The sequence below is a fragment of the Eucyclogobius newberryi genome, unplaced genomic scaffold (assembly GCF_026437365.1).
Source record: "Eucyclogobius newberryi isolate DKJ021-1_F unplaced genomic scaffold, fEucNew1.0.hap1 SCAF_21, whole genome shotgun sequence".
Lineage (NCBI taxonomy): Eukaryota > Metazoa > Chordata > Actinopteri > Gobiiformes > Gobiidae > Eucyclogobius > Eucyclogobius newberryi.
The window spans coordinates 42,501-60,000 of NW_027315846.1; the positions used below are offsets into that span (position 1 = coordinate 42,501).

Genomic DNA, 17,500 nt, shown 5'->3' on the forward strand with positions numbered 1-17,500 from the left:
ACCTGTTTCAGACCCTGTTTCAGACCTGTTTCAGACCTGTTTCAGACCCTGTTTCAGACCCTGTTTCAGACCTGTTTCAGACCTGTTTCAGACCGGGTTCAGACCTGTTTCAGACCTGTTTCAGACCCTGTTTCAGACCTGTTTCAGACCTGCTTCAGACCCTGTTTCAGACCTGTTTCAGACCTGTTTCAGACCTGTTTCAGACCTGTTTCAGACCCTGTTTCAGACCCTGTTTCAGACCTGTTTCAGACCCTGTTTCAGACCTGTTTCAGACAGACCCTGTTTCAAACCTGTTTCAGACCCTATTTCAAACCTGTTTCAGACCCTGTTTCAGACCTGCTTCAGACCCTGTTTCAGACCCTGTTTCAGACTCTGTTTCAGACCCTGTTTCAGACCTTGTTTCAGACCCTGTTTCAGACCCTGTTTCAGACCCTGTTTCAGACCTGTTCCAGACCCTGTTTCAGACCTGTTTCAGACCCTGTTTCAGACCTTGTTTCAGACCCTGTTTCAGACCCTGTTTCAGACCCTGTTTCAGACCTGTTTCAGACCCTGTTTTAGACCTGTTTCAGACCCTGTTTCAGACCCTGTTTCAGACCCTGTTTCAGACCTGTTTCAGACCCTGTTTCAGACCCTGTTTTAGACCTGTTTCAGACCCTGTTTCAGACCTGTTTCAGATCCTGTTTCAGACCTGTTTCAGACCCTGTTTCAGACCTGTTTCAGACTCTGTTTCAGACCCTGTTTCAGACTCTGTTTCAGACCCTGTTTCAGTCCCGTTTCAGACCCTGTTTCAGACCCTGTTTCAGACCTGTTTCAGACCCTGTTTCAGACCCTGTTTCAGATCCTGTTTCAGACCTGTTTCAGACCCTGTTTCAGACCTGTTTCAGACTCTGTTTCAGACCCTGTTTCAGACCTGTTTCAGACCCTGTTTCAGACCCTGTTTCAGACCCTGTTTCAGACCTGTTTCAGACCCTGTTTCAGACCCTGTTTCAGACCCTGTTTCAGAGCCTGTTTCAGACCTGTTTCAGACCTGTTTCAGACCCTGTTTCAGACCTGTTTCAGACCCTGTTTCAGACCTGTTTCAGACCTGTTTCAGACCCTGTTTCAGACCTGTTTCAGACCCTGTTTCAGACCTGTTTCAGACCTGTTTCAGACCTGTTTCAGACCCTGTTTCAGACCTGTTTCAGACCCTGTTTCAGACCCTGTTTCAGACCCTGTTTCAGACCTGTTTCAGACCCTGTTTCAGACCCTGTTTTAGACCTGTTTCAGACCCTGTTTCAGACCTGTTTCAGATCCTGTTTCAGACCTGTTTCAGACCCTGTTTCAGACCTGTTTCAGACTCTGTTTCAGACCCTGTTTCAGACTCTGTTTCAGACCCTGTTTCAGTCCCGTTTCAGACCCTGTTTCAGACCCTGTTTCAGACCTGTTTCAGACCCTGTTTCAGACCTGTTTCAGACCCTGTTTCAGACCTGTTTCAGACCTGTTTCAGACCTGTTTCAGACCTGTTTCAGACCCTGTTTCAGACCTGTTTCAGACCCTGTTTCAGACCCTGTTTCAGACCCTGTTTCAGACCTGTTTCAGACCCTGTTTCAGACCTGTTTCAGACCCTGTTTCAGACCTGTTTAAGACCCTGTTTCAGACCCTGTTTCATACCTGTTTCAGACCCTGTTTCAGACCTGTTTCAGACCCTGTTTCAGACCTGTTTCAGACCCTGTTTCAGACCCTGTTTCAGACCCTGTTTCAGACCTGTTTCAGACCGGGTTCAGACCTGTTTCAGACCTGTTTCAGACCCTGTTTCAGACCTGTTTCAGACCCTGTTTCAGACCTGTTTCAGACCTGTTTCAGACCTGTTTCAGACCCTGTTTCAGACCTGTTTCAGACCCTGTTTCAGACCTGTTTCAGACCCTGTTTCAGACCCTGTTTCAGACCCTGTTTCAGACCCTGTTTTAGACCTGTTTCAGACCTGTTTCAGATCCTGTTTCAGACCTGTTTCAGACCCTGTTTCAGACCTGTTTCAGACTCTGTTTCAGACCCTGTTTCAGACTCTGTTTCAGAACCTGTTTCAGTCCCGTTTCAGACCCTGTTTCAGACCCTGTTTCAGACCTGTTTCAGACCCTGTTTCAGACCTGTTTCAGACCTGTTTCAGACCTGTTTCAGACCTGTTTCAGACCCTGTTTCAGACCTGTTTCAGACCCTGTTTCAGACCCTGTTTCAGACCCTGTTTCAGACCTGTTTCAGACCCTCTTTCAGACCTGTTTCAGACCCTGTTTCAGACCTGTTTCAGACCCTGTTTCAGACCCTGTTTCAGACCTGTTTCAGACCCTGTTTCAGACCCTGTTTCAGACCCTGTTTCAGACCTGTTTCAGACCTGTTTCAGACCGGGTTCAGACCTGTTTCAGACCTGTTTCAGACCCTGTTTCAGACCTGTTTCAGACCTGCTTCAGACCCTGTTTCAGACCTGTTTCAGACCCTGTTTCAGACCCTGTTTCAGACCCTGTTTCAGATCTGTTTCAGACCTGTTTCAGACCCTGTTTCAGACCCTGTTTCAGACCTGTTTCAGACCCTGTTTCAGACCTGTTTCAGACAGACCCTGTTTCAAACCTGTTTCAGACCTGTTTCAGACCCTGTTTCAGACCCTGTTTCAGACCCTGTTTCAGACCTGTTCCAGACCCTGTTTCAGACCTGTTTCAGACCCTGTTTCAGACCTTGTTTCAGACCCTGTTTCAGACCCTGTTTCAGACCCTGTTTCAGACCTGTTCCAGACCCTGTTTCAGACCTGTTTCAGACCCTGTTTCAGACCTTGTTTCAGACCCTGTTTCAGACCCTGTTTCAGACCCTGTTTCAGACCTGTTTCAGACCCTGTTTCAGACCCTGTTTCAAACCCTGTTTTAGACCTGTTTCAGACCCTGTTTCAGACCCTGTTTCAGACCTGTTTCAGACCCTGTTTCAGACCCTGTTTTAGACCTGTTTCAGACCCTGTTTCAGACCCTGTTTCAGACTCTGTTTCAGACCCTGTTTCAGTCCCGTTTCAGACCCTGTTTCAGACCCTGTTTCAGACCTGTTTCAGACCCTGTTTCAGACCCTGTTTCAGATCCTGTTTCAGACCTGTTTCAGACCCTGTTTCAGACCTGTTTCAGACTCTGTTTCAGACCCTGTTTCAGACCTGTTTCAGACCCTGTTTCAGACCCTGTTTCAGATCCTGTTTCAGACCTGTTTCAGACCCTGTTTCAGACCTGTTTCAGACCCTGTTTCAGACCTGTTTCAGACCTGTTTCAGACCTGTTTCAGACCTGTTTCAGACCCTGTTTCAGACCTGTTTCAGACCCTGTTTCAGACCCTGTTTCAGACCTGTTTCAGACCCTGTTTCAGACCTGTTTCAGACCCTGTTTCAGACCCTGTTTCAGACCCTGTTCCATACCTGTTTCAGACCCTGTTTCAGACCTGTTTCAGACCCTGTTTCAGACCTGTTTCAGACCCTGTTTCAGACCCTGTTTCAGACCCTGTTTCAGACCTGTTTCAGACCTGTTTCAGACCGGGTTCAGACCTGTTTCAGACCTGTTTCAGACCCTGTTTCAGACCTGTTTCAGACCCTGTTTCAGACCTGTTTCAGACCTGTTTCAGACCTGTTTCAGACCCTGTTTCAGACCTGTTTCAGACCCTGTTTCAGACCCTGTTTCAGACCCTGTTTCAGACCTGTTTCAGACCCTGTTTCAGACCCTGTTTTAGACCTGTTTCAGACCCTGTTTCAGACCTGTTTCAGACCCTGTTTCAGACCCTGTTTCAGACTCTGTTTCAGAACCTGTTTCAGACCCTGTTTCAGACCTGTTTCAGACCCTGTTTCAGACCCTGTTTCAGACTCTGTTTCAGAACCTGTTTCAGACTCTGTTTCAGACCTGTTTCAGACCCTGTTTCAGACCCTGTTTCAGACTCTGTTTCAGAACCTGTTTCAGTCCCGTTTCAGACCCTGTTTCAGACCCTGTTTCAGACCTGTTTCAGACCCTGTTTCAGACCCTGTTTCAGACCTGTTTCAGACCCTGTTTCAGACCTGTTTCAGACCCTGTTTCAGACCCTGTTTCAGACCCTGTTTCAGACCTGTTTCAGACCCTGTTTCAGACCCTGTTTTAGACCTGTTTCAGACCCTGTTTCAGACCTGTTTCAGACCCTGTTTCAGACCCTGTTTCAGACTCTGTTTCAGAACCTGTTTCAGACCCTGTTTCAGACCTGTTTCAGACCCTGTTTCAGACCCTGTTTCAGACTCTGTTTCAGAACCTGTTTCAGACTCTGTTTCAGACCTGTTTCAGACCCTGTTTCAGACCCTGTTTCAGACTCTGTTTCAGAACCTGTTTCAGTCCCGTTTCAGACCCTGTTTCAGACCCTGTTTCAGACCTGTTTCAGACCCTGTTTCAGACCCTGTTTCAGATCCTGTTTCAGACCTGTTTCAGACCCTGTTTCAGACCTGTTTCAGACCCTGTTTCAGACCTGTTTCAGACCTGTTTCAGACCTGTTTCAGACCTGTTTCAGACCTGTTTCAGACCCTGTTTCAGACCTGTTTCAGACCCTGTTTCAGACCCTGTTTCAGACCCTGTTTCAGACCTGTTTCAGACCCTGTTTCAGACCCTGTTTTAGACCTGTTTCAGACCCTGTTTCAGACCTGTTTCAGATCCTGTTTCAGACCTGTTTCAGACTCTGTTTCAGACCCTGTTTCAGACTCTGTTTCAGAACCTGTTTCAGTCCCGTTTCAGACCCTGTTTCAGACCCTGTTTCAGACCTGTTTCAGACCCTGTTTCAGACCCTGTTTCAGATCCTGTTTCAGACCTGTTTCAGACCCTGTTTCAGACCTGTTTCAGACCCTGTTTCAGACCTGTTTCAGACCTGTTTCAGACCTGTTTCAGACCCTGTTTCAGACCTGTTTCAGACTCTGTTTCAGACCCTGTTTCAGACTCTGTTTCAGAACCTGTTTCAGTCCCGTTTCAGACCCTGTTTCAGACCCTGTTTCAGACCTGTTTCAGACCCTGTTTCAGACCCTGTTTCAGATCCTGTTTCAGACCTGTTTCAGACCCTGTTTCAGACCTGTTTCAGACCTGTTTCAGACCTGTTTCAGACCCTGTTTCAGACCTGTTTCAGACCCTGTTTCAGACCCTGTTTCAGACCTGTTTCAGACCCTGTTTCAGATCCTGTTTCAGACCCTGTTTCAGACCTGTTTCAGACCTGTTTCAGACCGGGTTCAGACCTGTTTCAGACCTGTTTCAGACCCTGTTTCAGACCTGTTTCAGACCTGCTTCAGACCCTGTTTCAGACCCTGTTTCAGACCTGTTTCAGACCCTGTTTCAGACCCTGTTTCAGACCCTGTTTCAGACCCTGTTTCAGACCTGTTTCAGACCCTGTTTCAGACCTGTTTCAGACCCTGTTTCAGACCCTGTTTCAGACCCTGTTTCAGACCTGCTTCAGACCCTGTTTCAGACCCTGTTTCAGACCTGTTTCAGACCCTGTTTCAGACCCTGCTTCAGACCTGTTTCAGACCCTGTTTCAGACCCTGTTTCAGACCCTGTTTCAGACCTGTTTCAGACCCTGTTTCAGACCTGTTTCAGACAGACCCTGTTTCAAACCTGTTTCAGACCCTGTTTCAGACCTGCTTCAGACCCTGTTTCAGACCCTGTTTCAGACCCTGTTTCAGACCTGTTCCAGACCCTGTTTCAGACCTGTTTCAGACCCTGTTTCAGACCTTGTTTCAGACCCTGTTTCAGACCCTGTTTCAGACCCTGTTTCAGACCTGTTTCAGACCCTGTTTCAGACCCTGTTTCAGACCCTGTTTTAGACCTGTTTCAGACCCTGTTTCAGACCCTGTTTCAGACTCTGTTTCAGACCCTGTTTCAGTCCCGTTTCAGACCCTGTTTCAGACCCTGTTTCAGACCTGTTTCAGACCCTGTTTCAGACCCTGTTGTAGACCTGTTTCAGACCCTGTTTCAGACCCTGTTTCAGACTCTGTTTCAGACCCTGTTTCAGTCCCGTTTCAGACCCTGTTTCAGACCCTGTTTCAGACCTGTTTCAGACCCTGTTTCAGACCCTGTTTCAGATCCTGTTTCAGACCTGTTTCAGACTCTGTTTCAGACCCTGTTTCAGACCTGTTTCAGACCCTGTTTCAGACCTGTTTCAGACCTGTTTCAGACCCTGTTTCAGGCCTGTTTCAGACCCTGTTTCAGACCTGTTTCAGACCTGTTTCAGACCCTGTTTCAGACCCTGTTTCAAACCTGTTTCAGACCCTGTTTCAGACCTGCTTCAGACCCTGTTTCAGACCCTGTTTCAGACCCTGTTTCAGACCTGTTCCAGACCCTGTTTCAGACCTGTTTCAGACCCTGTTTCAGACCTTGTTTCAGACCCTGTTTCAGACCCTGTTTCAGACCCTGTTTCAGACCTGTTTCAGACCCTGTTTCAGACCCTGTTTCAGACCCTGTTTTAGACCTGTTTCAGACCCTGTTTCAGACCCTGTTTCAGACTCTGTTTCAGACCCTGTTTCAGTCCCGTTTCAGACCCTGTTTCAGACCCTGTTTCAGACCTGTTTCAGACCCTGTTTCAGACCCTGTTGTAGACCTGTTTCAGACCCTGTTTCAGACCCTGTTTCAGACTCTGTTTCAGACCCTGTTTCAGTCCCGTTTCAGACCCTGTTTCAGACCCTGTTTCAGACCTGTTTCAGACCCTGTTTCAGACCCTGTTTCAGACCCTGTTTCAGACCTGTTTCAGACTCTGTTTCAGACCCTGTTTCAGACCTGTTTCAGACCCTGTTTCAGACCTGTTTCAGACCTGTTTCAGACCCTGTTTCAGGCCTGTTTCAGACCCTGTTTCAGACCTGTTTCAGACCTGTTTCAGACCTGTTTCAGACCCTGTTTCAGACCTGTTTCAGACCCTGTTTCAGACCCTGTTTCAGACCTGTTTCAGACCCTGTTTCAGACCTGTTTCAGACCTGTTTCAGACCCTGTTTCAGACCTGTTTCAGACCCTGTTTCAGACCCTGTTGTAGACCTGTTTCAGACCCTGTTTCAGACCCTGTTTCAGACTCTGTTTCAGACCCTGTTTCAGTCCCGTTTCAGACCCTGTTTCAGACCCTGTTTCAGACCTGTTTCAGACCCTGTTTCAGACCCTGTTTCAGATCCTGTTTCAGACCTGTTTCAGACCCTGTTTCAGACCTGTTTCAGACTCTGTTTCAGACCCTGTTTCAGACCTGTTTCAGACCCTGTTTCAGACCTGTTTCAGACCTGTTTCAGACCCTGTTTCAGGCCTGTTTCAGACCCTGTTTCAGACCTGTTTCAGACCTGTTTCAGACCTGTTTCAGACCCTGTTTCAGACCTGTTTCAGACCCTGTTTCAGACCCTGTTTCAGACCTGTTTCAGACCCTGTTTCAGACCTGTTTCAGACCTGTTTCAGACCCTGTTTCAGGCCTGTTTCAGACCCTGTTTCAGACCCTGTTTCAGACCTGTTTCAGACCCTGTTTCAGGCCTGTTTCAGACCCTGTTTCAGACCTGTTTCAGACCCTGTTTCATACCTGTTTCAGACCCTGTTTCAGACCCTTTTTCAGACCTGTTTCAGACCCTGTTTCAGACCCTGTTTCAGACCCTGTTTCAGACCTGTTTCAGACCTGTTTCAGACCGGGTTCAGACCTGTTTCAGACCTGTTTCAGACCCTGTTTCAGACCTGTTTCAGACCCTGTTTCAGACCTGTTTCAGACCCTGTTTCAGACCCTGTTTCAGACCTGTTCCAGACCCTGTTTCAGACCTGTTTCAGACCCTGTTTCAGACCTTGTTTCAGACCCTGTTTCAGACCCTGTTTCAGACCCTGTTTCAGACCTGTTTCAGACCCTGTTTCAGACCCTGTTTCAGACCCTGTTTTAGACCTGTTTCAGACCCTGTTTCAGACCCTGTTTCAGACTCTGTTTCAGACCCTGTTTCAGTCCCGTTTCAGACCCTGTTTCAGACCCTGTTTCAGACCTGTTTCAGACCCTGTTTCAGACCCTGTTGTAGACCTGTTTCAGACCCTGTTTCAGACCCTGTTTCAGACTCTGTTTCAGACCCTGTTTCAGTCCCGTTTCAGACCCTGTTTCAGACCCTGTTTCAGACCCTGTTTCAGATCCTGTTTCAGACCTGTTTCAGACTCTGTTTCAGACCCTGTTTCAGACCTGTTTCAGACCCTGTTTCAGACCTGTTTCAGACCTGTTTCAGACCCTGTTTCAGGCCTGTTTCAGACCCTGTTTCAGACCTGTTTCAGACCTGTTTCAGACCCTGTTTCAGACCCTGTTTCAAACCTGTTTCAGACCCTGTTTCAGACCTGCTTCAGACCCTGTTTCAGACCCTGTTTCAGACCCTGTTTCAGACCTGTTCCAGACCCTGTTTCAGACCTGTTTCAGACCCTGTTTCAGACCTTGTTTCAGACCCTGTTTCAGACCCTGTTTCAGACCCTGTTTCAGACCTGTTTCAGACCCTGTTTCAGACCCTGTTTCAGACCCTGTTTTAGACCTGTTTCAGACCCTGTTTCAGACCCTGTTTCAGACTCTGTTTCAGACCCTGTTTCAGTCCCGTTTCAGACCCTGTTTCAGACCCTGTTTCAGACCTGTTTCAGACCCTGTTTCAGACCCTGTTGTAGACCTGTTTCAGACCCTGTTTCAGACCCTGTTTCAGACTCTGTTTCAGACCCTGTTTCAGTCCCGTTTCAGACCCTGTTTCAGACCCTGTTTCAGACCTGTTTCAGACCCTGTTTCAGACCCTGTTTCAGACCCTGTTTCAGACCTGTTTCAGACTCTGTTTCAGACCCTGTTTCAGACCTGTTTCAGACCCTGTTTCAGACCTGTTTCAGACCTGTTTCAGACCCTGTTTCAGGCCTGTTTCAGACCCTGTTTCAGACCTGTTTCAGACCTGTTTCAGACCTGTTTCAGACCCTGTTTCAGACCTGTTTCAGACCCTGTTTCAGACCCTGTTTCAGACCTGTTTCAGACCCTGTTTCAGACCTGTTTCAGACCTGTTTCAGACCCTGTTTCAGACCTGTTTCAGACCCTGTTTCAGACCCTGTTGTAGACCTGTTTCAGACCCTGTTTCAGACCCTGTTTCAGACTCTGTTTCAGACCCTGTTTCAGTCCCGTTTCAGACCCTGTTTCAGACCCTGTTTCAGACCTGTTTCAGACCCTGTTTCAGACCCTGTTTCAGATCCTGTTTCAGACCTGTTTCAGACCCTGTTTCAGACCTGTTTCAGACTCTGTTTCAGACCCTGTTTCAGACCTGTTTCAGACCCTGTTTCAGACCTGTTTCAGACCTGTTTCAGACCCTGTTTCAGGCCTGTTTCAGACCCTGTTTCAGACCTGTTTCAGACCTGTTTCAGACCTGTTTCAGACCCTGTTTCAGACCTGTTTCAGACCCTGTTTCAGACCCTGTTTCAGACCTGTTTCAGACCCTGTTTCAGACCTGTTTCAGACCTGTTTCAGACCCTGTTTCAGGCCTGTTTCAGACCCTGTTTCAGACCCTGTTTCAGACCTGTTTCAGACCCTGTTTCAGGCCTGTTTCAGACCCTGTTTCAGACCTGTTTCAGACCCTGTTTCATACCTGTTTCAGACCCTGTTTCAGACCCTTTTTCAGACCTGTTTCAGACCCTGTTTCAGACCCTGTTTCAGACCCTGTTTCAGACCTGTTTCAGACCTGTTTCAGACCGGGTTCAGACCTGTTTCAGACCTGTTTCAGACCCTGTTTCAGACCTGTTTCAGACCCTGTTTCAGACCTGTTTCAGACCCTGTTTCAGACCTGTTTCAGACCCTGTTTCAGACCCTGTTTCAGACCTGTTTCAGACCCTGTTTCAGACCCTGTTTCAGACCCTGTTCCATACCTGTTTCAGACCCTGTTTCAGACCTGTTTCAGACCCTGTTTCAGACCTGTTTCAGACCCTGTTTCAGACCCTGTTTCAGACCCTGTTTCAGACCTGTTTCAGACCTGTTTCAGACCGGGTTCAGACCTGTTTCAGACCTGTTTCAGACCCTGTTTCAGACCTGTTTCAGACCCTCTTTCAGACCTGTTTCAGACCCTGTTTCAGACCTGTTTCAGACCCTGTTTCAGACCCTGTTTCAGACCTGTTTCAGACCCTGTTTCAGACCCTGTTTCAGACCCTGTTTCAGACCTGTTTCAGACCTGTTTCAGACCGGGTTCAGACCTGTTTCAGACCTGTTTCAGACCCTGTTTCAGACCCTGTTTCAGACCTGTTTCAGACCCTGTTTCAGACCTGTTTCAGACCTGTTTCAGACCTGTTTCAGACCCTGTTTCAGACCTGTTTCAGACCCTGTTTCAGACCCTGTTTCAGACCCTGTTTCAGACCTGTTTCAGACCCTGTTTCAGACCCTGTTTTAGACCTGTTTCAGACCCTGTTTCAGACCTGTTTCAGACCCTGTTTCAGACCTGTTTCAGACCCTGTTTCAGACCCTGTTTCAGACTCTGTTTCAGAACCTGTTTCAGACCCTGTTTCAGACCTGTTTCAGACCCTGTTTCAGACCCTGTTTCAGACTCTGTTTCAGAACCTGTTTCAGACTCTGTTTCAGACCTGTTTCAGACCCTGTTTCAGACCCTGTTTCAGACTCTGTTTCAGAACCTGTTTCAGTCCCGTTTCAGACCCTGTTTCAGACCCTGTTTCAGACCTGTTTCAGACCCTGTTTCAGACCCTGTTTCAGACCTGTTTCAGACCCTGTTTCAGACCTGTTTCAGACCCTGTTTCAGACCCTGTTTCAGACCCTGTTTCAGACCTGTTTCAGACCCTGTTTCAGACCCTGTTTTAGACCTGTTTCAGACCCTGTTTCAGACCTGTTTCAGACCCTGTTTCAGACCCTGTTTCAGACTCTGTTTCAGAACCTGTTTCAGACCCTGTTTCAGACCTGTTTCAGACCCTGTTTCAGACCCTGTTTCAGACTCTGTTTCAGAACCTGTTTCAGACTCTGTTTCAGACCTGTTTCAGACCCTGTTTCAGACCCTGTTTCAGACTCTGTTTCAGAACCTGTTTCAGTCCCGTTTCAGACCCTGTTTCAGACCCTGTTTCAGACCTGTTTCAGACCCTGTTTCAGACCCTGTTTCAGATCCTGTTTCAGACCTGTTTCAGACCCTGTTTCAGACCTGTTTCAGACCCTGTTTCAGACCTGTTTCAGACCTGTTTCAGACCTGTTTCAGACCTGTTTCAGACCCTGTTTCAGACCTGTTTCAGACCCTGTTTCAGACCCTGTTTCAGACCCTGTTTCAGACCTGTTTCAGACCCTGTTTCAGACCCTGTTTTAGACCTGTTTCAGACCCTGTTTCAGACCTGTTTCAGATCCTGTTTCAGACCTGTTTCAGACTCTGTTTCAGACCCTGTTTCAGACTCTGTTTCAGAACCTGTTTCAGTCCCGTTTCAGACCCTGTTTCAGACCCTGTTTCAGACCTGTTTCAGACCCTGTTTCAGACCCTGTTTCAGATCCTGTTTCAGACCTGTTTCAGACCCTGTTTCAGACCTGTTTCAGACCCTGTTTCAGACCTGTTTCAGACCTGTTTCAGACCTGTTTCAGACCCTGTTTCAGACCTGTTTCAGACTCTGTTTCAGACCCTGTTTCAGACTCTGTTTCAGAACCTGTTTCAGTCCCGTTTCAGACCCTGTTTCAGACCCTGTTTCAGACCTGTTTCAGACCCTGTTTCAGACCCTGTTTCAGATCCTGTTTCAGACCTGTTTCAGACCCTGTTTCAGACCTGTTTCAGACCTGTTTCAGACCTGTTTCAGACCCTGTTTCAGACCTGTTTCAGACCCTGTTTCAGACCCTGTTTCAGACCTGTTTCAGACCCTGTTTCAGATCCTGTTTCAGACCCTGTTTCAGACCTGTTTCAGACCTGTTTCAGACCGGGTTCAGACCTGTTTCAGACCTGTTTCAGACCCTGTTTCAGACCTGTTTCAGACCTGCTTCAGACCCTGTTTCAGACCCTGTTTCAGACCTGTTTCAGACCCTGTTTCAGACCCTGTTTCAGACCCTGTTTCAGACCCTGTTTCAGACCTGTTTCACACCCTGTTTCAGACCTGTTTCAGACCCTGTTTCAGACCCTGTTTCAGACCCTGTTTCAGACCTGCTTCAGACCCTGTTTCAGACCCTGTTTCAGACCTGTTTCAGACCCTGTTTCAGACCCTGCTTCAGACCTGTTTCAGACCCTGTTTCAGACCCTGTTTCAGACCCTGTTTCAGACCTGTTTCAGACCCTGTTTCAGACCTGTTTCAGACAGACCCTGTTTCAAACCTGTTTCAGACCCTGTTTCAGACCTGCTTCAGACCCTGTTTCAGACCCTGTTTCAGACCCTGTTTCAGACCTGTTCCAGACCCTGTTTCAGACCTGTTTCAGACCCTGTTTCAGACCTTGTTTCAGACCCTGTTTCAGACCCTGTTTCAGACCCTGTTTCAGACCTGTTTCAGACCCTGTTTCAGACCCTGTTTCAGACCCTGTTTTAGACCTGTTTCAGACCCTGTTTCAGACCCTGTTTCAGACTCTGTTTCAGACCCTGTTTCAGTCCCGTTTCAGACCCTGTTTCAGACCCTGTTTCAGACCTGTTTCAGACCCTGTTTCAGACCCTGTTGTAGACCTGTTTCAGACCCTGTTTCAGACCCTGTTTCAGACTCTGTTTCAGACCCTGTTTCAGTCCCGTTTCAGACCCTGTTTCAGACCCTGTTTCAGACCTGTTTCAGACCCTGTTTCAGACCCTGTTTCAGATCCTGTTTCAGACCTGTTTCAGACTCTGTTTCAGACCCTGTTTCAGACCTGTTTCAGACCCTGTTTCAGACCTGTTTCAGACCTGTTTCAGACCCTGTTTCAGGCCTGTTTCAGACCCTGTTTCAGACCTGTTTCAGACCTGTTTCAGACCCTGTTTCAGACCCTGTTTCAAACCTGTTTCAGACCCTGTTTCAGACCTGCTTCAGACCCTGTTTCAGACCCTGTTTCAGACCCTGTTTCAGACCTGTTCCAGACCCTGTTTCAGACCTGTTTCAGACCCTGTTTCAGACCTTGTTTCAGACCCTGTTTCAGACCCTGTTTCAGACCCTGTTTCAGACCTGTTTCAGACCCTGTTTCAGACCCTGTTTCAGACCCTGTTTTAGACCTGTTTCAGACCCTGTTTCAGACCCTGTTTCAGACTCTGTTTCAGACCCTGTTTCAGTCCCGTTTCAGACCCTGTTTCAGACCCTGTTTCAGACCTGTTTCAGACCCTGTTTCAGACCCTGTTGTAGACCTGTTTCAGACCCTGTTTCAGACCCTGTTTCAGACCCTGTTTCAGACTCTGTTTCAGACCCTGTTTCAGTCCCGTTTCAGACCCTGTTTCAGACCCTGTTTCAGACCTGTTTCAGACCCTGTTTCAGACCCTGTTTCAGACCCTGTTTCAGACCTGTTTCAGACTCTGTTTCAGACCCTGTTTCAGACCTGTTTCAGACCCTGTTTCAGACCTGTTTCAGACCTGTTTCAGACCCTGTTTCAGGCCTGTTTCAGACCCTGTTTCAGACCTGTTTCAGACCTGTTTCAGACCTGTTTCAGACCCTGTTTCAGACCTGTTTCAGACCCTGTTTCAGACCCTGTTTCAGACCTGTTTCAGACCCTGTTTCAGACCTGTTTCAGACCTGTTTCAGACCCTGTTTCAGACCTGTTTCAGACCCTGTTTCAGACCCTGTTGTAGACCTGTTTCAGACCCTGTTTCAGACCCTGTTTCAGACTCTGTTTCAGACCCTGTTTCAGTCCCGTTTCAGACCCTGTTTCAGACCCTGTTTCAGACCTGTTTCAGACCCTGTTTCAGACCCTGTTTCAGATCCTGTTTCAGACCTGTTTCAGACCCTGTTTCAGACCTGTTTCAGACTCTGTTTCAGACCCTGTTTCAGACCTGTTTCAGACCCTGTTTCAGACCTGTTTCAGACCTGTTTCAGACCCTGTTTCAGGCCTGTTTCAGACCCTGTTTCAGACCTGTTTCAGACCTGTTTCAGACCTGTTTCAGACCCTGTTTCAGACCTGTTTCAGACCCTGTTTCAGACCCTGTTTCAGACCTGTTTCAGACCCTGTTTCAGACCTGTTTCAGACCTGTTTCAGACCCTGTTTCAGGCCTGTTTCAGACCCTGTTTCAGACCCTGTTTCAGACCTGTTTCAGACCCTGTTTCAGGCCTGTTTCAGACCCTGTTTCAGACCTGTTTCAGACCCTGTTTCATACCTGTTTCAGACCCTGTTTCAGACCCTTTTTCAGACCTGTTTCAGACCCTGTTTCAGACCCTGTTTCAGACCCTGTTTCAGACCTGTTTCAGACCTGTTTCAGACCGGGTTCAGACCTGTTTCAGACCTGTTTCAGACCCTGTTTCAGACCTGTTTCAGACCCTGTTTCAGACCTGTTTCAGACCCTGTTTCAGACCCTGTTTCAGACCTGTTCCAGACCCTGTTTCAGACCTGTTTCAGACCCTGTTTCAGACCTTGTTTCAGACCCTGTTTCAGACCCTGTTTCAGACCCTGTTTCAGACCTGTTTCAGACCCTGTTTCAGACCCTGTTTCAGACCCTGTTTTAGACCTGTTTCAGACCCTGTTTCAGACCCTGTTTCAGACTCTGTTTCAGACCCTGTTTCAGTCCCGTTTCAGACCCTGTTTCAGACCCTGTTTCAGACCTGTTTCAGACCCTGTTTCAGACCCTGTTGTAGACCTGTTTCAGACCCTGTTTCAGACCCTGTTTCAGACTCTGTTTCAGACCCTGTTTCAGTCCCGTTTCAGACCCTGTTTCAGACCCTGTTTCAGACCTGTTTCAGACCCTGTTTCAGACCCTGTTTCAGATCCTGTTTCAGACCTGTTTCAGACTCTGTTTCAGACCCTGTTTCAGACCTGTTTCAGACCCTGTTTCAGACCTGTTTCAGACCTGTTTCAGACCCTGTTTCAGGCCTGTTTCAGACCCTGTTTCAGACCTGTTTCAGACCTGTTTCAGACCCTGTTTCAGACCCTGTTTCAAACCTGTTTCAGACCCTGTTTCAGACCTGCTTCAGACCCTGTTTCAGACCCTGTTTCAGACCCTGTTTCAGACCTGTTCCAGACCCTGTTTCAGACCTGTTTCAGACCCTGTTTCAGACCTTGTTTCAGACCCTGTTTCAGACCCTGTTTCAGACCCTGTTTCAGACCTGTTTCAGACCCTGTTTCAGACCCTGTTTCAGACCCTGTTTTAGACCTGTTTCAGACCCTGTTTCAGACCCTGTTTCAGACTCTGTTTCAGACCCTGTTTCAGTCCCGTTTCAGACCCTGTTTCAGACCCTGTTTCAGACCTGTTTCAGACCCTGTTTCAGACCCTGTTGTAGACCTGTTTCAGACCCTGTTTCAGACCCTGTTTCAGACTCTGTTTCAGACCCTGTTTCAGTCCCGTTTCAGACCCTGTTTCAGACCCTGTTTCAGACCTGTTTCAGACCCTGTTTCAGACCCTGTTTCAGACCCTGTTTCAGACCTGTTTCAGACTCTGTTTCAGACCCTGTTTCAGACCTGTTTCAGACCCTGTTTCAGACCTGTTTCAGACCTGTTTCAGACCCTGTTTCAGGCCTGTTTCAGACCCTGTTTCAGACCTGTTTCAGACCTGTTTCAGACCTGTTTCAGACCCTGTTTCAGACCTGTTTCAGACCCTGTTTCAGACCCTGTTTCAGACCTGTTTCAGACCCTGTTTCAGACCTGTTTCAGACCTGTTTCAGACCCTGTTTCAGACCTGTTTCAGACCCTGTTTCAGACCCTGTTGTAGACCTGTTTCAGACCCTGTTTCAGACCCTGTTTCAGACTCTGTTTCAGACCCTGTTTCAGTCCCGTTTCAGACCCTGTTTCAGACCCTGTTTCAGACCTGTTTCAGACCTGTTTCAGACCCTGTTTCAGATCCTGTTTCAGACCTGTTTCAGACCCTGTTTCAGACCTGTTTCAGACTCTGTTTCAGACCCTGTTTCAGACCTGTTTCAGACCCTGTTTCAGACCTGTTTCAGACCTGTTTCAGACCCTGTTTCAGGCCTGTTTCAGACCCTGTTTCAGACCTGTTTCAGACCTGTTTCAGACCTGTTTCAGACCCTGTTTCAGACCTGTTTCAGACCCTGTTTCAGACCCTGTTTCAGACCTGTTTCAGACCCTGTTTCAGACCTGTTTCAGACCTGTTTCAGACCCTGTTTCAGGCCTGTTTCAGACCCTGTTTCAGACCCTGTTTCAGACCTGTTTCAGACCCTGTTTCAGGCCTGTTTCAGACCCTGTTTCAGACCTGTTTCAGACCCTGTTTCATACCTGTTTCAGACCCTGTTTCAGACCCTTTTTCAGACCTGTTTCAGACCCTGTTTCAGACCCTGTTTCAGACCCTGTTTCAGACCTGTTTCAGACCTGTTTCAGACCGGGTTCAGACCTGTTTCAGACCTGTTTCAGACCCTGTTTCAGACCTGTTTCAGACCCTGTTTCAGACCTGTTTCAGACCCTGTTTCAGACCTGTTTCAGACCCTGTTTCAGACCTGTTTCAGACCTGTTTCAGACCTGTTTCAGACCCTGTTTCAGACCCTGTTTCAGACCCTGTTTCAGACCTGTTTCAGACCCTGTTTCAGACCTGTTTCAGACCCTGTTTCAGACTCTGTTTCAGACCTTGTTTCAGACCCTGTTTCAGACCCTGTTTCAGACCCTGTTTCAGACCCTGTTTCAGACCCTGTTTCAGATTTCTTGTACAAAGTGTAATTTTCTGCCTCTAACATGTGAAAGTGCTGAAACGCGCTGCTGTTTCACTTTCACATCGAGCTTTGACAGATAAAGAGACACTTTCATTCAAACGGCATTTGCAGAAAATGACTTTGAAATGAGGGATTTGCAGATCGTCTTTGGGGAGTAAAAATGCATGAGGCGTTTGACCCGATGCTGCAGATTTGAACGGGAAAGTGGCAGATGCGTCTGAGGTCGCGATGAGCACAAGATACAGCCGTTTGTGTTTAAAGCGGCAGATTGGAATCAGAGTCGGGGGCAGCGCCGGCGACCGCTCATGTTTCCTCATGAACGTGGGACGAGCGGGCGAAGAACCGGCAATGAGCGGGCGATGAGCGGCCGAAGAGCGGGCGAAGAGCGGCCGAAGAGTACATGAATACATCTTTAAATAACACGTAAATGGAGCAGCTCTGGAGGCGCTTCTAGTGCAGTGTAAATGTGGTTCTAATTTAATTTATTAAGTTTTTAATATATTTTCTTTTCTGTTTCTCGTCAGGATCAGCGACTACATGGACCTGGCTCCTGTGGACATCGTGGGGAAACGGTGTTATCAGTTTATTCACGCCGAAGACGTGGAAGGAATCAGACAGTGTCACCTCGACCGTGAGTACAAGGTTCAGTCCTGGTTTAGACCTGGTTTAGTCCTAGAGAGGGACAGCAGGGGCCCCACCTCTGTGTCTGTGAGAGGGACAGCAGGGGGCCCCACCTCTGTGTCTGTGAGAGGGACAGCAGGGGCCCCACCTCTGTGTCTGTGAGAGGGACAGCAGGGGGCCTCA

At 48.1% G+C, this 17,500-nt stretch overlaps 1 protein-coding gene across 1 annotated transcript in view; it reads left to right on the forward strand.

Annotated features, from left to right (window-relative positions):
• The window catches only part of npas3 (neuronal PAS domain protein 3), a 56,162-nt gene that overhangs the window by 19,083 nt on the left and 19,579 nt on the right, over positions 1-17,500 (forward strand). Inside the window, exon 9 of the mRNA XM_072458237.1 lies at positions 17,221-17,327. Coding sequence (XP_072314338.1) covers positions 17,221-17,327 — 107 coding nt within the window. The remainder of the gene's footprint in view (positions 1-17,220; positions 17,328-17,500) is intronic.